The sequence below is a fragment of the Camelina sativa genome, chromosome 10 (assembly GCF_030686135.1).
Source record: "Camelina sativa cultivar CO46 ecotype springtype chromosome 10, ASM3068613v1".
In the NCBI taxonomy this organism is placed as follows: domain Eukaryota; kingdom Viridiplantae; phylum Streptophyta; class Magnoliopsida; order Brassicales; family Brassicaceae; genus Camelina; species Camelina sativa.
Genome location: NC_141889.1, coordinates 21,246,640 through 21,266,478, shown reverse-complemented (window position 1 = coordinate 21,266,478; position 19,839 = coordinate 21,246,640). Strand labels below are relative to the sequence as shown.

The following is a 19,839-nucleotide window of genomic DNA, read 5'->3' as shown; positions in this document are numbered from 1 at the left end:
TGCATAGTTTTTTAATTACTAAAATTGTTGGCTCAAAAAATTTTGAATAAAAAATATATTATATAATATACTAATCAATGATGTATCATCACAATAATGTATGACCACCATGGAGAAAAAATCGGCTCCGCCTTCATCTCTTATGGAGGAACCTTGCGTCCAACCTCCTCCACCATAGAAAGAACTTTGGCTCCGCCTTTCTCCCTTGGAGAGATAACCTTGCTTCCAATCTCCTCCACCTTCCTCCCTTGCGGAGATAACTTTGTGTCCAACCTTCTCTACCATAGGGAGAACCTCGGCTCTGCCCTCTTCCTATGTGGAGAAAATATGTTCACGTCTTTTTGCTATCTCAAAATGGCTTGTAACGACAACCAATGAAAGTAAAAACAATTTTCTAACTTCACAAAAAAATCTTTTGATAGTAACTAATGTTAAATTTCCCAATGTATTCGTGATAGTAACTATGCCAAAGTGAAAGTAAAATAGTTGGCTTAATGTGTTTATAGATAACATAATATACTAATCAATGATGTATATTCACAATAATGTATGACCGCCATGGAAAAAATATCGGCTCCGCCCTCATCCCTCATGGAGAGAACCTTGCATCCAACTTTCTCCATCATGGATAGAACCTTGGCTCCGTCTTCCTCCCTTGCAGAGATAACCTTGCGTCCAACCTCCTCCACCTTCCTTTGTTGGGTAGATAACCTTGTGTCCAACCTTTTCTACCAAAGAGAGAGGCTCTGCCCTCATCATGTGTGGAGAGAAAATGTTCACGTCTTTTTGCTATCTCAAAATAGCTTTCTCCGACGACCAATAAACGTCAAAACCTTTTTCAATCGTCACAAAATCTTTTGATAGTACCTAATGCTAAATTTCTCAATGTATTCGTGGAAGTGTCTTCGACACACCGTGATGTAGCCTCTGTCTCTATAACGCTTCAACCGCCACATTGTTTAGTGAGCCCATGTCTACTCTCAGTCCATGGGCCCACCTTCCCAAGTGGGCCCTACATCTATTCCCGGCTTGTGGACCAACTCATATTCGATGGCCGGTTTGTTACGTCTGGGAGTCTTTAAAAACTTGATTACCGATCTTACAAATCAACAAAAGATATTTTCTTGTGTTTTGTCCTCACTCGCACAATTTCGATAATCACTTCCAGAAAGGTCACCCATCATGAAGTCCTCTCAAGACCCTTGACTGAAAAAACAAGGAATACCAACATGCTTGTATTGCAACTATCCAGACAACACTAAACGCTGACACTGTTTTCGTCACCCTCTTCCCAAATTTCAACGTGGCATTGGAAGACCCTCAAATATATTAGAACATGCAAATTCAGCTGCAAATCACAGGAGCTCCACAAATTGGAAACACGTATGCAGCAACGCTTCACCATCAAATGGCGTATAGAGTCCAAAATCATGCAATGGACTTAAGTCTCCCTAGAGACACTGAAGATGTGCTACTCATACAATTGGAATCCCAGCATAGCCCGTCGTGCATCCATATTCCTAGACATATTCCTAGAGATGAGCTTGTCAAGTTGCTTCCAGAATCATGGGTTACCAATTACGAAAAGCTCCATGAACGTAGCACCCCAATACAATCGGTGGACTCTTCTATTCATAGGAGAAAAGATGGAGCTGTAGAAATTGCTTTTAAGCAACAAGAAGAAAAGTCAAGACCAACAGCATTCTGCACAGAAATCAATATAATTACTCCTTTTGAAGAAGCTCAAACTTTGGAAAACCATCCACGTTTAGATGGTGTTCCAATCTCATCTTTTGATTCGCTGGGAGATCCCATTTACTCTTTTCAATATGAAAAGGGCCACAAATTCTTTGATGTTTGTGATTGCCAACACTGCCACATGAATAGTTCTGATGATGCTGACACCCCAAGGCGAAGGAGAAAAAAGAAAACTACACAACAAACCCTCAAAGAACGATTTGAGTCTGGAGACACACAAGTTGGCCTTCTCGGAGAACCAAGTGGCAAGAATTTTGAATACTATGTATTGTATTCAGGTGGCTCAACTCCCACAACACCTGACAAAAAAGAGGTACAACTAAGTTACATGTTCGAACCTCCATCACAGCAGGATTCACCATTTCCATCCAAAGAGTTTGAAGAAAACAATATAAAACACTCATGGAAAATCCGGAATCCAAATGTTAAGAACCCAAATGGCTCAGTAAAGCAGATCAGCGCCGCAGAAGCAACTTTGAACTGGCAGTCGGAGAACGCCACAACCCAAAACTATCTCCTAAGCCAGATTGACAAAAAGGTAACCATCATGGACATTTCCATAAAAGAACTCACCAAAAAGATAACCTCTCTCCACCAAGAACTTCTCCACCTTGCAACTACTGTCTCCATAAACTCTCCCCTCATGTCCCAAAAAGAGTCTGAGCTAAAGTCCCTTAAAGCTCAGCTAAACTCCTTACAAAACCAACCCAAAACCCAACCTCCAATGCCATATGATCTTTTCACACCATACCCCATCTACACACCACCTTACACAGCCCAAACACAACCTTTATCTTTTTCTCAAGACCCAAGTATTTTCGGAGCATCCTCCTTCTTACCACCAAAAGTTGTTTATGAACAACAGTCTACCAAAAAGAAAAAGCCAATAGAAAAAAGAACAGGGAAGGAAGTCATACTTGAACCACCCAAACCTTTGTCCGAGACATCAAAATCTCAAGATCAACCCGAGACCAGCAAAGCGCAATTCATGGTGGAGCGTGCTAATCCAATCATTGTCTTTCTTGAGAAGGTTGCAAAACGAGAAAAAAGTTTTTCTCAAGAAACTATGATGAAAAAGACGCCAATAAAAGATGAAAATGATGAGGTCATAATCCCACCTTTTATGATGGCCTCACCGGCTGTGGTTGAAGAAGACGTAGAAAGTGAAGGTGGAAACGTATATGAAGAAACTCAAGAAACTGGACGAAACCAGACAGAAGGAAATATGCGGTTTAATACAGAACCACATAAGGGTTTTTCTTTTGATGATATTCCCCCTTCAAAATGGCGCGACAAAGTATATGAGATGCATGCATGGCTAACAGAACAACAACTCAACCCAGGAGCCATTTTGCCTACATCGATTGATAAACTGGTGGCTAAATTCCAAGGACGTCTCAGGCAATGGTGGATAAGCTTAGGCCAATATCGACAATTACAAATCTGACAATCTCCAACAATCGATGCCTTGGTGGGACACATCCACAATGAATTTCTCGGCACATGGGATCATTATACTATCCAAGCCAGAGAAGAGTACCTTAGCATGAGATGCTGCTCCTTCAAGAGGAAGGATCTTGAAAGACATTATGAGCGAATGTCAAAGAGATTTTATGCCCTAAATGGGATATATTACGTCAACCTCAAGCAGACGTACCTGAATTCACTTCTAGAACCACTTGGAAATGAAATGTCAAGGATATTGTCTCTCAAAAATATGCCTCTCAACCAAGCTTCACTTGGAGAAATATATCAAATTTCTCTGGCAGCCCTTGAAAAGCTATGCAACCACCAGAAGTTTTTTAAACAGTTTCAAGAACAAGGAAAGCTTCTAGGAAAAGCATGTGATCGGCCAGAACTCAATATCAAATGCAGAGACAAGAGATGCCATTGTTCTACAAGTCATGGAAAAGAAAAGAGCTACAGAAGCAAGTGGCAGAAGAATTATCCAAAGCTATCTTCTAGAAAGAAATGGAAATTCTTCAGGAAGAAAACTCAAAGAAGTTTCAAAAAATCAGATAGATGTTACATCTGCAAGAAGAAGGGACATTATGCGAAACAGTGTCCTAACAAGAAGAAGAGAGACAACCTCCTTGGCTACTTGGCACAAGTTGAAGATATTGACGACTCAGATATTGAATCCATCTTTTCCCTTGATGATGAACCAACTGATGATACAGTTCTTGCAATGGGTATGGAATTAGAAGATGAAGTTCAGAAGAGGATACTGGAGATGAAAGCGATAGAGACGACCAGTTCATGTTGTTTGACCTCTACACATTCGATTTCTGCAAAGTAGAGCAATCACATCAAGAAGAATTGGTGTATCTAATCCAACCATCTCCAAATGCCAAGATCCACATCTTCCCAAACAAGTATGATAAACCAATACCGGTCATTGCCTATTTTGACGCTGGAGCTGCTTCATCCATCATCAAACCAGACCTCCTCCCAGCCTCACATTGGAATTCATGTTCAGTCGCTTTCAAAGCAGCCAACGGCCAGATATTTCATATCTCTCTTATCAGCAAGCCAATTTACATCCAATTTTTCCCCGGATACATGATTAAATCAAAGGTATATGGTTCTGAACTTCCTGGAAAGGACTTTATATTTGGATTTGACATCCTTCATAGTCTACGGAGAGTTTCGTGGCACCCGAAAGGTCTCAAACACAAAAATCAGTTGCTACCTTGGACAACGGTGTCTCATCTATACCCTATGGAGATGCTTAATCCAATAAAAGAAGAAATTGCAAAGACGTCTTGCGCCACATCTCATTCGGAGTTTCTCACAAAATGCTCATCTCCTTTATGGAAGAATCCAAATTTCTTCATATCCTTAACCTTCAAGAAGAATGAAGATATCAACCCAACTAAAGCAAGTCACCCAGGAATGAACCCAGATCACTACAATCTTGCACTTGAAGAGATCGACCAACTCCAGAAAGAAGACCTCATTGAGAAGACCACTTCACCTTGGGCATGCGAAGCATTCTACGTCAACAAACATGCTGAACAGGTGCGAGGAAAACTCAGATTAGTCATCAACTATCAACCACTCAACCATTTCCTTGCCAATGACAAGTTTCCTTTGCCAAAGAGAGAAGTGTTATTCCAAAAACTCCCGCAAGCACAAATCTTCTCCAAGTTTGACTTAAAAGCAGGATTTTGGCAGCTTGGAATCAAACCAGAGGACAGATCAAAGACGGGATTTTGTGTACCAGATCGTCATTACCACTGGAAAGTCATGCCTTTTGGACTAAAGGTAGCTCCTTCATTATTCCAAAAAGCTATGATCAAGATATTCGAGCCTATCCTCCCAAATGCGCTGGTGTATATCGATGATATTCTGCTATTCTCGCCAGACATAGATTCCCACACTTCATTATTGGCAAAGTTCCACAGTATCGTACAAAAATACGGTATTATGCTATCAGAAAAGAAAATGGTGATCAGAGATTGATTTTCTGGGAATGCACATATCCAAGATAGAATACTACCTCCAACCTCACATTGCCACCCAACTCAATTAGTTTCCAGATGAACGACTATCTTTCAAGCAAGTCCAACAGTTTATGGGGATCGTCAATTATATGTCGGATTTCATTCATGGTCTTGCAAAACAAAGATCGGTTCTCTCTGCTCAACTCAAGAAAGATGCCCCTCCTTAGAGCCAGAAATGCACAGAAGCAGTAAAAGAATTGAAAAAAATTTCCACAACCTTACCAGCACTAAAAATCCCAGCAAAAGGAAAAAGAATTCTGCAGACGGACGCAAGTGATTGCTATTGGGGAGCAATACTCTTAGAAGAAGACGAGAAAGGGAAAAGACATATATGTGGGTATAAAAGTGGAGTCTTTAAAGATAGCGAAAAACACTACCATTCTACTTACAAGGAGATACTCGCTGTCAAAAGAGGAATAGAAAAATTTGAGTTTCATTTGGTGGGCCAACATTTCCTCATCGAGATGGACATGTCATCCTTTCCAAAAATGATTCAGTTCAAGCAGAATGTACTACCACAAGCTCAGTTACTCAGGTGGGCAAGTTAGTTTTCCCAGTGGAAATTCGATGTTAAACACATCAAAGGAAAAGACAACTTCCTCCCAGATTTTCTTTCAAGAACTCAGCGTCAAATCTCGACAATAGTACCCATGATATACACCCTCAGTCCAGACAATCCAACAGAAAATAACCTGCGGAAAAAGATTGCCGATATGCCGCATGGAATAAGAGAATCGTTACTTGACAATGTATTGATCTACAGAGGGATTGAGACACTACATGGTTTCCTAAAGCTTTATATACACCGATATGGTCTTGATCAGGGTCCACTTCTTGGCTTCCCTTACCACCCGGCCTATCCCTTCCTCACCACCATCCATATGAACCCTGCTCATTATGGCCGGTTTCCTATAGAAGCATACCTCCTACTTTGGTACATGGCAGATCTTTACACTATTGCAGTCCTCATCCACAAAAGTCAACTGCTCCAGTACTTGGCGAAATGCATACTGACTAGACGAAATGCGCATTACAAATTACTGTACAAGTGGCTCATATTATTCCATGATGTTACCTGGTGGCAAGAACATGTTCGTGCACAGCCTGAGTTGGATATACTTGTCACGTTCAGGATCACTACAATCCAAGAAGAACAAGACGGGAAAATCATTATCCTAAAGAAATATGATGCGAAAGTTGAGACAAGCTACAATAATGATGCTTTTGCCTCGGGAAACTTCCATCAACGCGCAAAGCAAATTGCATTATTGAATGGATTTAATGAATCTGAAGTTGACCCTAATCTTCTTTGTCCTCACACAGCACACTGGCAAAACACACACGTCTACCCGCTAGGATTCGCTGAAGAAATACAACAAGTGTTAGCAGGCTTTCATGATCAGTACGCATGGCCACAATCAAATCCAGATCATCCGGTCTACAGAGTTGAAGGGAAAAAATACAAGATAAAGCGATACATTCCAGGCCAAAAGATCTACGTCACAGAAGTCGTCTCAGACAGTGAAGAAGACGACAACAGATAAGATAAACGTCGCCTCTCTTTTGGAGACAGGGGGAATAAATAATAAGTGTGTGATATATGATAGTGAAGTATATGGTTATGAGAGAGTTGAATAAATAGAGAGTTGTAAAATAAAGCATAAAAATATTTTAAGGAATATTCTATGTAATATTCCCTAAGACTTGTAATATAAATACTAAGGCTTGGTGAAAAGTTTCATTCAAGCTAAGCTTAAGTGAGTGAGTTTGAGTAATAGTTTTAAGAGTTCTTGTAACCTTTTGAGTGTTTCAATAATAAAGTTTATCCCCTTGTATAAAGATATTTCTTATATACTTACATAATCTTTTTCTAAATACTTGCTAAACACTTACCATTGAACATAATTGATAGTGGTTCTATCTTTTGGTTTTAGTTCGTATTATTTTTTTTTTATATGATTTCATTGGAAGAAGTTTTGGGAGGTGATGATAATTTCCCCAGATGATCAATGTTGATTATACTGAGCGAATTATGTTTCTCTCTGTCAGAGAGATTCCAAGCCTATTTTCTGATCCCTTTCACTCGCTTTAAAAAAAAAAAAAAAAAATCAAAATCGATTTCATAGTTATTTTTTTTCACATGTTAAGATGGAAGTGAGGATTATTTCCCCAGATGATCGAAACTGAACAAACTGAGCGATTGATTTCTCTTTTTAGAGAATATCCAAGCCTTTTTTCTGATCCATCTTTTTAGAACTTTAAAATTTTCAAGAACAATTAAGATTGTATAATTCGCATACATTATGTTCTTGTGATATTTAGTTTAGAAAATCCTGAGTTTGTATGATTAAGATTAATTTAGATACAATGTTATAAGGAATATACTCTCCATAAAGCTTATTGCTCCATGACATAAGCAAATTTAACACAACTTAAACGTGACATTGTATATCGACAAATTCCAAGGTTAGGTGACATTGTAAAACCATTGCAAGGTATATGTTACAAAAATCATAAAATCAAAGTGTGCAGCCACAAACAAGCATTAAACTTACAAAGACAGGCTAGGCTTGGCCGCGAAGCAAGGTGATAGCAAACGAGATTGTGCAAACGGCCAGTCCTAGCATAGCTAAGAAGCCATATTTCCTGCAGAACAGAGGTAGAGAGAGTTTATAAACATGCCTAACTACTAAACTTAGGTTTATTGGAGAATCAAATGCGAATCGTATGAAAACATTCCCCTGTTGAAAATTCTATCTGTAAGTGTCATAACAATTAACTAGAGAGATTCTCTTGTCGGCTAAATAGAAGTTTAAGTTATTCCACAAACTTTAATTTAAGTAACCTTTGAGAACTTGGAAGTGTTTCAGATTCAATGTTTGCATGATGTTGATGTATAAAGACATAAAAGAACTTATCCATCACAGTGAAAAAAACACCTCCTTCAACAGTAACGAAAATTCCAGTAAAACACCAAAAGCAACCAAGTCAATGATCATGTTCGTTGTAACACACAAAGATAACATAAACCAAAGAATCTCACATCTACAAATACTAGCTTTTGCAGTTTTGTTTCCTTCAGTACTGTTTCTACTCTACTCTACTCTATTAGCTTATGTGGGAACCAATCTATTGAGACGATTTAGATAGAACTCGAATGACTTGTTAAAAACATAAAAGAAGATTAAGAGCAAACCCGATAGTGAGACGATTCTTAGGATCACCAGTAGAATAGCCTTTGAAGTAAAAGAATCGGCTAACGTTGTACAGCAAGCCAAGACATGCACAGATACAAGGATGCTTCATCCCACCAAGTATCATAAGTAAGAAATACATTGGCATCATCTCCAATGAGTTCTGATGACCTCTCTGCAACAACCCACAAATTTAGTTTCCAATTAAAAGAACTCATCACATCTCAAAAAAAAAAAAAAAAAAAAAAAAAAAAAATCAAAAGTACTGTAAAATGAATACAAACCTGAACACAGTTGAAGAGCTTAGCATCTTTGTTCTCTGATTCTATTGCATATAATGATGGATAAAACACTTTGTACCTGCGGATTTCAAAATCTCTTGTGATGATTCAACAAACTCAACAAAAATCGAATCGATTTTCACAACAAAAACAAACTCAAACTTTAGAAACAGAGTACGATTCAGATCTAATCGATAGGGAAGGTTATGAAAGAAAAAGAAAAAAACCTCTTGCGAGCTCCGCCAACTTGGAAACTCATCCAGAAATTGAGGAAGCAATACAAAACGACGACGATGACGACGTATCCGTACTCTTTAGGCAAAAACTCGGTGATCGCCATTGATGCGACTTTGCTTTTCTTATGAAGGGAACTGAGAGATCTCCTCGTTTAAAGTTATCTAAAACGACGACTTCGACTGGAGAAGAAGACGAAAGCACCACCAGTCTTAATTGGTTGAAACGATGACGTTTTTAAGAAACTGAGAAAATTCTCGAAAAATTAAATAAAACATCACTTTTTTCCGATTGGAGAAGGTGAAACGGTTGAGTTTTTGAGTAGTATGAAACGGTGACGTTTTGTGAAGTCAGCGTTCCTTTTTAAAAATACAAGTGAAAAGGAAGACCAGCCCTGGTTCCATGTGTAACACACATTGTGTGTTTTCTTCTCTATTTGCTCGTAAAGAAGAAGACGAGAGTGACTTACAGGTTACGACTTGGCTACAGTAACTTTTTTTTTTCCTCGGTTTTATCAACTCTGTATAACCCTTATTGTCTCACTTGTGTAGAACCTATCTCATTTGGGTCTTTTTTTTTTTATATCTTCTCTCTGCTTTTAGGTAATGGTTGCTTCAGAAGGTGAGGAGTTACAATAATTTGGGGTCGTTTTTTTCACCAGCTGGCTGCTTTTACCATACCGTTTTCCAGGTTTTGGTTTGAATAATTTCAGAGTTGAAGAAAAATTATAGAGCTTTTTTTTTTTTTTTGTATGTGTCGTTTCATGTTCTTTGTGGTGGTCATTCTCAGATCGAGAGTTTATGGCGGTGACAAAGAACAACAATAATAGACAGTTACCAATTAGGTTATTTACTCATGGGACAGAGCCGATGCCTAGGAAGAGTTTGAATTACCAATCTCAGAAAGAAAAGATGCTTAAGGTTTCCACAAAACTAGGAGCTGATGCGTTGCTCAACTTGAGGATTTCGTGTCTAGGAGTATTTGTGGGGTTTTACGAAGCTGACTTTGTCTTTTCTGGGAGGATTGTGCAGCACTTGCTTATCCGTCAGCTTGTCGTCCAGGAACCGTACGAAATATGGTGTTTGTTGGGAGACCAACCAGTTAGGTTTTCGCTCAATGAATTCAAACATCTCACAGGACTAAACTGCGAGGAACTCCCACTGGATTATGATGATGATGATGCCGTAATAAACCACCAAAATGAGTTCTGGACGATGCTCAAGTTACCGCCTAACAAAGGTCCAAGTTGGGAAAGCTTGGCTAGGTCGTTGGATGAGTGCAGTGGTTGGTCTGTTGAGGACAGGACTAGGCTTGGATTATTGTGTTTGTTGTATATTTGTGTTTTTGCAAAAGACCGGCGAGTTGGTAGGATTCCAGTTTCAATTGCTAAAAAGGTGCTGAGCAGAGATACATTTGACATGTATCCTTGGGGGAGACTGACGTTTTTGCATCTGATTCGTGCTATCAAATCCGCGGATTTAGACAAATACAGCCTTGTTATGGATGGATTTGTCCAGGTTCTGCAAGTGTGGGGGTACTGGTCGTTCCATCGTTTAGGGGAGACATTTGGTAATAAGAGAGAGTGCGAGGGCGTGGAACTAACAAGATGGAAAGGTGGTAGGCCTAGTAGTACGAAGCCATTTGACTTGGACCAGTTACTATTGGAAGATATGAGAGAATATGGGAAGGTATTAAATTAGTTATTACGTTTATGTTATATTGGTGATTAGTTTTTTTTTTTTATTTTACATTTGTAGTAGTAACATTAGAAGGTATAAATTTACAAGTCGGATGCTTACATTGTATTTGTTTATTTGTTAGGTTCGTGTAACACACTTGCATTATTCGCGTGGAGATTTGATTGTTCCTAAATGGGGAAACGAAGCTCATGATCCTTCGGTTCATTGCATGATTAAAACTGTTCTGAGTCTTGGCGACCGCTTCAAGCCGACAGATTGGTCTCCCGAGGGAATGAAAGTTGGAAATCCTCAACCGAAGAGAAAGGCTTCCGTCAGTCAAAGGTTATGTGACTCTTCTGGAGTTCATGAGGCATGCGGTTCTCAAACTTCGACCACGACCAGAAGGAACCGAGGCAATAATGTTAAACGCAGAAATGTTGCTGGCAACGTGAGTTTGGTAGCAACACAATCTGAGGAATCTAATGACTTGTGGAATTTGTCTCTCAGTTCGTATCGAGCCAAGATAAGAACTGAAGACAATGACATGTCGGTGTGCCATGTTTGTAAGTGCAAGGTTAAATTCTGAACGCCCTGTCTTCTAGAAAAACCAGCTTTGAGCTTTATGTTTTGGAGATCAGAATCATCTCTTATCTCACCTTTCTGTTTAAGATATTTGTAGACGACTCTTTCTTGCATTCCCCTTTAAACCTCTGAACGTAACCTTAATTAGATATGCTTAATTGGATTCTCCGTGGAATTAAGCATACAACTTGTTGTTGTGAGGTTTAAGGCATCACGTAATCTACGTAGCTACCCCACTATTTGTTTGGTTTTGTGCTTAGTTTGTTTATGCGATTTATTCCCTTTTTGCTGTAGTATATATATCAAATGCAATATGTCTGTTCCTCATGTGTGTTTTGTGCGTTAATGAGTTTTTACATCTTTTCTCTTATCGTTTTTAGATTTACTAACCTGAGCTGTTACATATAAAAATGGATTCAAGCGCAGCAGCATCTTGAACATGTAAAGATGTTTTGCTTCTTCAGTTGGCTGTTTTGTGCAGTTGAATCTTGTGAGTTGTGACCAAGTAATCTAATATATTTAAGTAGAAGTCAAGATGCATGACTCACGTTAAACTGCCACAAAATTGACTTCTTTTACCCTTAATTTTTTTTTTTTAAATTATTTTTTATAATCAGTATTTGCCCACACAAAAGTGTGGCTAACTCTCCTAGTTAGGTAATATTCATGCTGGTAACTAGTTACTGTTGTTATTTATAAAGACGTAAAGGTTTAATTTCAATATGATTAAAGGCCACAATGGATACAAAAGTTCCATTTCAAGGTTTCATTTTTATTCCCAAAAGCTGAAAATACATTTTTAAGTGAATTGTAATCTTGAAAAAATATTAGAATTTCAAAAATATAACTTGTATGATACCACTTTCAAAATCATCATTATCTTTTGTCCACTTCAAAAATACTAAAGAGGTGGAAAAAAAATAAATCAGAACAAAAGAAAAATTCTAGGAGAGCCCCTTATATATTATATCCATTTCTGATCTAAGAGACGATACATGTTAGTATTGTATTGGTCGTAAAAAAAATAGAAAAAGGGAAAAAAATTATTTGGATCGCATATCATTTCTTTCTTCTCTCTCTCTCTCTCTCTCTCTTTCTCTCACGATTGCGAAAAAATGAAGATTTGTATTTGGAATCGAAGGGTGTGGAGGAAGAGGAGATTGTGGTCGGAGGAGATGCTCATCATCGTGAATTGATGACTTGGCTGTGTCCCATCGCGATAGATTGAATCGTGAATCGGCTCCGAGAGGCTGTAGGAGAGGCGATTTGGAATCGTGAATCATGAATTGGGAGTCCACTCAATCGAAAGAGATTGAATCAATTGGAAGCATAGGGTAAGTTTCTCAATACAATTAGTAATTGAATCAATCCTGATTAGTGTTTTATAATTAGGGTTTTTTTATTTTGGATCGGAAATTAGGGTTTTTTGATGTTTCTTAGAAAATTATGGTTCTTGGTGATCATGTGTTCCGAATTGATCCTTATGTTTAGTAGATGTTGTCTTTTTAACTCTGGTTATGATGAATTTGAAAAGATTTGGCCATGAATGTCTCGCGATATGCTGATTAAAGTTACTAACTTTATTCAACAGAAGCTATTAGTTGTTTTTGGTGTTGTTATTTGTGTAAGCTAATGATGATCCGTTTTGGTTAAGTTTAGATAGCGTCTGAAGATGGATATGTTATCTAACTGATTTTGTCAAAACAATATCTCTTTCAATATCACTGATTTTGTAATTGTTTCTGTTATTAACACATGATTGTATAATTTAAGAGTACATTGTTCTTGTTCGATTTAGCTTATAGTAATATCATTTGGTATGGTTGACAAATTCGAATTCATTTGGCCATGAATGATTAATTGTATTTCGAATTCGGGCTTCATTAACCGCGGATCTCTCTTTTGTTTTGAGGTTAAATGGACAAACATGGATTGATGATTGATGAGTATAGACTGTGCTACCTCTTCGGCCATGAAGGAAGGTAGTCATCATCCTCAATTTTTTTCATTTATTTGGTGTTAGTTAAAGCTTTTGTTCGTTGGTTGTGATAAATAGATTTAGTACTTGCTAGTGTAGGTATTAGTCTAGTCATTGATGTTAAAGCTTTTGTTTGTTGGTTGTGATAAATAGGTTTAGTACTTGCTAGTGTAGGTACTAGTCTAGTCAGTCATTGATGTTATTGTTTGAAGTTTTGTGTTAGTTGGTTGTGAAGATGTTTAATGTTTGGTTGTTGTAGTTTAGGTAAACACTTAATTTCAAAATTTAAACCAACTAGTTGTAAAAGTAAATATAACCTAAACTTTATAAATTCAAAGTCTTACTCTTCATGGTGAAAAAACAAAACACAACTCCCTCGTCCTTTAGCAATCTCTTGTTTCTCCTTTAACACAAACAAAACACAACTCCTTCGCCCTTTAGCAATCTCTTGTTTATCCTTTAACACAAACAAAACAAAACTCCTTCGCCCTTTGAATATGGATCCAAATGACTACGTGAATCCATATCGTCCCACCTCTGGCTATTTGAATATGTTACAAAGTCAACTTGATACCCAAAACCTCGAATACACTCCTTCTCTAAGTCCATGTTATGAAGCTCCATCTGAACCTGAATCCCCTCAAGAAAACCGCAAGTCAAGGCATGCATGGTTACCAACTGATGATATCATGCTTGTCTCCGCTTGGCTCAACACGAGCAAGGATCCGGTGACTTCAAATGAGCAAAGACGTGGTGCGTTTTGGGGAAGGATTGCAGATTACTTTGCATCCTGTCCAAATGCAAAAGGTCGACCAAAGAGGGAGCCGAGTCATTGTAAGCAGAGGTGGGGGAGGATAAACGACTTGGTGTGCAAGTTCGTTGGTTGTTACGAGACTGCCACAAGAGAGAAGACTAGTGGACAGAATGAAGATGATGTGATCAAGTTAGCACATCAGATATACCTTAATGATCATGGACATAAGTTTACCTTGGAGCATGCATGGCGAGACTTAAGATACGATCAAAAATGGTGTGCTTCCACATCTATTAAAGGAAATGGTGTGAAAAGGGGAAGAGTGGGTATTGATGGGTCTGAATAGGATGCACACCATCCGATTGATGTGGATGAAACATTGTCCTGTCCTCCTGGTGTTAAGGCTGCCAAGGGGAAGTCCAAAAAAAGCTCTAACAGCCAACCAGATGTGGAGGAAGATGACAAAGCTTACTTGGAGTTTCAGTTGGAGCGTGGGTCGAAGATGTATGAGATGAAGCAGAAGGACATCAAATTGAAAGAGAAGGAGTTCGCTATGAAGAAGGAGCATATCAAGCATGTGATGCTTGAAAATCTGATTGCTAAAAAGGATTCACTAACTGAATCAGAAATAGCTCTTAAGGAGAAGCTAATTGATGACATGATGTCATGAGGTTAAATGTTAAAGAATGTAGTGTTTTATTAACTATGTTTGTGTTTTTAGTGTTTCAAATATTTGGTGATAACTTATTTGTATGGTTTTATTAACTATGTTTGTGTTTTTAGTGTTTCAAATATTTGGTGATAACTTATTTGTATGGTTTGTATGGCCATTATTCATTCGTATTGTGGATAAAATCACAAATGAAATTCTATTCTTTCAACAAATAAGAGATGCTATCGGAAGCTTGGGTCTGTCTACATTGCAAAAGTGTACAACAACAATTCGTATGATGACATATGGTTCTGCAGCTGATGCGGTTGACGAATACCTCCGACTTTCTGAAACCATGGCGCTATCATGCTTGGACAATTTTACAGATTCAGTCATAAATTTATTTGGAGATGAGTACTTGAGAAGACCCACACCAGCAGATCTTCAACGACTACTCGACATTGACGAGTTTCGCGGATTTTCCGACATGATATGAAGCATCGATTGTATGCATTGAGAGTGGAAGAATTGTCCCACCACATGGAAATGTCAATACACCCGCGGATCTGGAAAGCCCACAATCGTTTTAGAGGCGGTAGCTTCGTATGATCTATGGATCCGGCATGCTTTCTTTGGACCACCAGGTACATTAAACGATATCAATATTCTTGAGCGATCTCCAGTCTTTGATGATATTTTGCATGGTCGAGCTCCTAAAGTTAAATACAATGTCAACAGACATGAGTATAAATTGGCTTACTATCTGACAGATAGTATTTATCCAAAATGGGCTACTTTTATCCAATCTATTCCACTTCCACAAACACCAAAAGCCTCTTTATTTGCGAGACAACAAGAAGCTGTGCGTAAAGATGTAGAGCGTGCTTTTGGAGTTTTGTAGGCTTGATTTGTCATAGTCGAAAACCCGGCTCTTATTTGGGATAAGGTAAAAATTGGGAAAATAATGAGAGCGTGTATCATACTACACACTATGATAGTAGAGGACGAACAAGATGGGTACACTGTGCTTGATGAAACTGAATTCGCACAATTGGAGTCAAATAGAGCTTCAGAAGTTGACTACACGCTTCCAACAGTCATGCCTTCATGTGTTGCTACTATGCTCAAGATTCGAATGGATGTTCGTGATCGAGAAAAACATAAACGCTTGCAAGATGATTTGGTTGAGAATATTTGGGCAAAATTTGGAGCAAATCAGTACTAAAATTTATCCTTTTCTCCATTTATGAATTGTACTTTTATTGTAATATGTATTAATGTTTTTATTATGTTTTGTATGTTTAAAAATTAATTAAATGTAATATTTTCTATTTTTATAAAATCTTAAATGTTTACACATTTATAACACTTCTATTCTATTTACAATTTTTAAATTTCAAAGAACAATATTTTTAAAAATAAGAGATCCAGAATTAGAACCTACCATTGGAGGAGAAAATTTTAACTAAGAGATCATGGGTTCTTATATTCAAAACAATAAACAATTAATTCATAAAAAAAATCAAACAGTGTTTAACAACCCACTTATAAGAAACCACCGATAATCTTTCCCTTATCGACGACATAAATCACTATCTCAGGTTTCAACATTTTTCCAAAAAAAATCATGTTAATGTATATTTGAACAGTGTTTAACAACCCACTTATAAGAAACCACCAATAATCTTTCCCTCATCCACGACATAAATCACTATCTCAGGTTTCAACATTTTTCCAAAAAAAATCATGTTAATGTATATTTGAAAATGCAGTGATCAGTGAACCATATAAGAGACTTTGCTTGGGTAGAGTGTGCAAAGTAATAACGTATACTTTGCTAGAGAGATTCATAAGCCTATGATCAGAAAAAAAGAATTTAAGAATTGCTGATGAAATAATTATTTTTATTTGTTTTCATATAGAAAGGGAAACCATAAATAAATGCCACAAAAGATCATATATCCAATACAAAGTTTTCATAGAGAAAAAAAAAAACAGAAAACAAGACAAAATAAAAAAAAACTACCAACCATCTCTTCTCCCATAGTCATTCCTAATAGAAAATGATCGAAAACTAGAAGACACATCATCAAGCAAAGCATCACTTATGGCATCACTTAGATTCTTATCATCAGCAGCATTGAAGAAGCATCCACGTGTTCTCGACTCACTTATCAGTTTTGTCCAAATCGAACCACTCAGAGCCAAAGTCATCTCGTTACCAATCACCCATAAACAATGTCTCGCTCGAGTAAGTGCCACATTGGCTCTTTGACGATTATTGAGAAATCCCACGTTCCCTTTAACGTTACTTCTAACAGTAGAGATGATGATGACATCTTCTTCTCCTCCTTGAAACCCATCTACCGATTGAACATTCAAAGTGAAAAGCTGATCTGGTAAGGAACCATACTTATCACCAATTCTATCTTGGATTGCTGTCACTTGTCCCTTGTAAGGTGAAATAACTCCAACACTCATCTTCTGCCTTCTTTGACTTGAAACTGTCTCAAGATTTAAGCAAATTAACCAAAAAATAATAATGAAAAAACAAATTACAAAATCAATAAAAGATGGTGTACGTCTATATACCTTTGAAAAGATTTGATATGATTTCGGAAATGACAGCAACTTCAACCATGTTCTTGGGACTATGTCCATCACCAAACTCTTCTTTTCCACGTCCAACATTTATAAAAGAGAAAGAACCAAACATGTTACCTTGAAGAAACCGCTTTTCGTAATTGCTTTCTTGAACAAATGATGCATCTGTGATTCTCCCATCGTAAAACTCCTTATTAGGGAAACGACTAATGGAAAGATGCATTCGATATTGAACGTTAAGCAAATGTTTGTTATGACCAATCAGAACCAATCTCTCAAACAAGCTTCTTCCGAATTTCGCCTTTTCGCATTCATCATTATGAACCATTGCAGGTAACTGATACTCATCTCCTATTAGGAGCGCATGTCGAAGACCAGGAAGCTGCAATGCAGCAACTGATTCACATTCTTTAAGCTGAGCTGCCTCATCGATCACAAGAAGGTTGACAGAGCCTATCCTCGCCGGATTCATATTTGTTGCACCTGAGGCTGTACAGAAGATTATGTCTGCATTTTGTAGACAAAATTTCCTGATATCTTCAAAGTTTCCTAGGCTAGGAATCCCAAAACATTTTGGAAGTAGACATAGAAACCCAAGAGCATCAACACTGATGAGTCTGTTGAAGCAATTGTATCTGAAACCACCTTTCTTGAAATCATCTCTAGAAGAGTTCTCCATCAAGAAATATCTAACACGGTGAAGAGCTTGGCGGGCTGCTATCATGTTCTTCACATCTCTAGATGAAATGAAAGACTTAGGCAGATGAGTGCACAAGTTAACCATATCAAACCCTAATTCCTCTCTTAAGCCATTAAAGTTCTTCTTCACAAACTCTCCAAATGTAGGAATGTTTACAACTTCTTGCATCCTCGTCTCTTCGACTTCTTCCGTCACACTCTCATCATCTTCCTTCTTCTTTTCAGATCTTTCTTTCTTCCTTTCATCAGCTTCTTTCTTCTTCTTCTTCTTCTTTTCCTCTTCTATCATCTTTGCACGTTCTACTAATTCATGCACATGTTGCTCGTACTTAGCCTCTGTGTTCTCAAGAAAATCTATGATTGACTCCAACCTCTTCTTCCATCCACAAGATGGTGAAAACAATTTACCAAGTTTACTGACGCGATCTTTAAAAAACACATTGAGAAGAGCTCTGTTCTTCTTTATCCCCATTCTTTCGCCGTTTCCAGTAAGAACTATATTCCCCATACCGTAAGTGGTACGTTCTAACGTAGAAGTTCCATAGAACAAAGACGAGAACCTCGATACTACTTCAGCAATAGCTGGATTTGTAGGAGCACACACAATTGTTTCTTTAGATAAAGCCAATAGCCTCGACACAACTGCTACAATAGCTGTGTTTGTAGGAGCACACACAACTGTTTTGCACTTCAGTTTGAGAAGAGCAGAGAGAAGAGTCGCCACCGTCTTTGTTTTGCCAGGACCAGGAGGTCCCCATATCAGTTTCACACTCTTGTTGTGATTACAATTCCTTGTATTAAGGCAACCCAAAATTGCAGCTTCTTGGGAAGAGTTCAGTTTTGCTGAGCGGATTATATCCAAAACACGGTCAAGGTCAGAACCATCAACGTCATTCTCACAAGAAAAGCATTGTTCAGTAGCCTGCAAGACAAGTAAACCCACAAATCACTCCATTGAAGCATAAAATAGAGCTCTGTTATTTATGTTACGTACCGAAGTAGTTTCTTGAAGCACGCTCTGGATTAGAGTGGAATCAGCAGCTTCGTTGTGCAAAGCATTCCAAATCCGAGTGTTTGTGGTTAGAGTCATGAGAAAAACCCCGGAGCGAAACAAACGTTTCTCATCCTTAGATATAGATCTAGAGAAGTGAACAGAGAATTTAAAATTCCCATACACTGAGAATACGTAGCCTAGAAGTAAAGGGTTCAAGTCATCAATTCTTGGCCTTTCCTCTGTCAGACTCAGAGCAATAATATCTCCACACTTTGGCTCATACTTTTCACTTTTGTCGACTGCATCATAATCTTTTAATGTTATGTCATGAAAATCTTGATCGATGATAAATTCGTTTGTCCTTGTCTCCACAGAAAGTATTTGGAAGACAGGAGACTTCGATAGAGATTTGAAGCTAGAGAACAACTCGGTTCGTGTTTCCTCGAGTAAGTGAGGAACAAAACACTGAAAGTATTCATCAACGGAACTAAATCTGTCTGGTATTGTCTTTATCTATTACAAAAATACACCATCTATGAGGAAAATAGGTACCAAAAATAAGAGCTATTAATGAAAAGGTCAAAAGAGATCAAAACCTTTTCCTTGTAGAGATCGTCGTTGAGGATATCTTTGATAGACCAAGAACAGACACTAGCAAACAGACTTGTTTGCTCTTCTTTTGCCAAGAGTCTTCTTCTTTCTTTATTATCCATCAAGTCAACAGCCATAACCAACCTTAGATAGGTTTAGAAATTACCAAAAGGGAAGACAAGCAAAAAAATTTTAAGAGGATTTGTGCAGACGAAGAAGACTATCAGTTTTGTCTACTCATATGGAAGAAGAAGGTGAAAAGTCCAAACAGACTTTGGAAATGAACTCAAATTTAAACATGTTTCCAAGAAATTATTTATTAATGCATGACAC

The 19,839-nt window shown here is 37.9% G+C and overlaps 4 protein-coding genes, 2 non-coding genes and 1 pseudogene across 9 annotated transcripts; 5 read left to right on the top strand and 2 right to left on the bottom strand.

Moving 5' to 3' along the window:
- The first annotated feature begins 408 nt into the window (after positions 1 to 408).
- LOC147936326 (uncharacterized) lies at positions 409 to 4,626 on the top strand. Its single transcript, XM_087468350.1, has one exon. The coding sequence runs from the start codon at positions 1,337 to 1,339 to the stop codon at positions 3,203 to 3,205; it is 1,869 nt and encodes a 622-aa protein (XP_087324476.1). The 5' UTR covers positions 409 to 1,336; the 3' UTR covers positions 3,206 to 4,626.
- A 2,615-nt stretch (positions 4,627 to 7,241) lies between these two features.
- LOC147936325 (small nucleolar RNA Z103) lies at positions 7,242 to 7,342 on the top strand. The gene has a single exon (XR_015569682.1). It is a non-coding gene; the product is annotated as a small nucleolar RNA Z103 (small nucleolar RNA).
- A 70-nt stretch (positions 7,343 to 7,412) lies between these two features.
- Positions 7,413 to 7,510, top strand: LOC147936324 (small nucleolar RNA Z103). Its single transcript, XR_015569680.1, has one exon. It is a non-coding gene; the product is annotated as a small nucleolar RNA Z103 (small nucleolar RNA).
- Positions 7,511 to 7,685: 175 nt separating this feature from the next.
- Positions 7,686 to 9,262, bottom strand: LOC104719337 (uncharacterized). The gene is made up of 4 exons (XM_010437248.2): positions 8,967 to 9,262; positions 8,743 to 8,818; positions 8,461 to 8,633; positions 7,686 to 7,910 (listed from the first exon to the last, which is right to left on the bottom strand). Exons 1-4 carry the CDS (start codon positions 9,077 to 9,079, stop codon positions 7,829 to 7,831), a joined length of 444 nt encoding a protein of 147 aa, XP_010435550.1. The 5' UTR covers positions 9,080 to 9,262; the 3' UTR covers positions 7,686 to 7,828.
- Positions 9,263 to 9,518: 256 nt separating this feature from the next.
- On the top strand, positions 9,519 to 11,399 carry LOC147936323 (uncharacterized). The gene is made up of 3 exons (XM_087467923.1): positions 9,519 to 9,663; positions 9,763 to 10,661; positions 10,795 to 11,399. Exons 2-3 carry the CDS (start codon positions 9,774 to 9,776, stop codon positions 11,236 to 11,238), a joined length of 1,332 nt encoding a protein of 443 aa, XP_087324049.1. The 5' UTR covers positions 9,519 to 9,663; positions 9,763 to 9,773; the 3' UTR covers positions 11,239 to 11,399.
- Positions 11,400 to 13,709: 2,310 nt separating this feature from the next.
- On the top strand, positions 13,710 to 14,636 carry LOC104720513 (glutathione S-transferase T3-like; annotated as a pseudogene).
- A 1,883-nt stretch (positions 14,637 to 16,519) lies between these two features.
- Positions 16,520 to 19,714, bottom strand: LOC104720512 (putative ATP-dependent helicase C29A10.10c). 4 transcript variants are annotated; one of them, XM_087470745.1, is made up of 6 exons: positions 19,512 to 19,628; positions 18,916 to 19,428; positions 18,554 to 18,843; positions 18,178 to 18,481; positions 17,211 to 18,066; positions 16,641 to 17,122 (listed from the first exon to the last, which is right to left on the bottom strand). In XM_087470745.1, exons 1-6 carry the CDS (start codon positions 19,626 to 19,628, stop codon positions 16,641 to 16,643), a joined length of 2,562 nt encoding a protein of 853 aa, XP_087326871.1. The 4 variants fall into 4 exon arrangements, with proteins under 4 accessions (XP_087326868.1, XP_087326871.1, XP_087326869.1 ...); XM_087470743.1 differs by having other exon boundaries at positions 17,211 to 18,481; XM_087470746.1 differs by lacking the exon at positions 19,512 to 19,628 and having other exon boundaries at positions 17,211 to 18,132; positions 18,226 to 18,481; positions 18,916 to 19,011.
- Between the last annotated feature and the right edge of the window lie 125 nt (positions 19,715 to 19,839).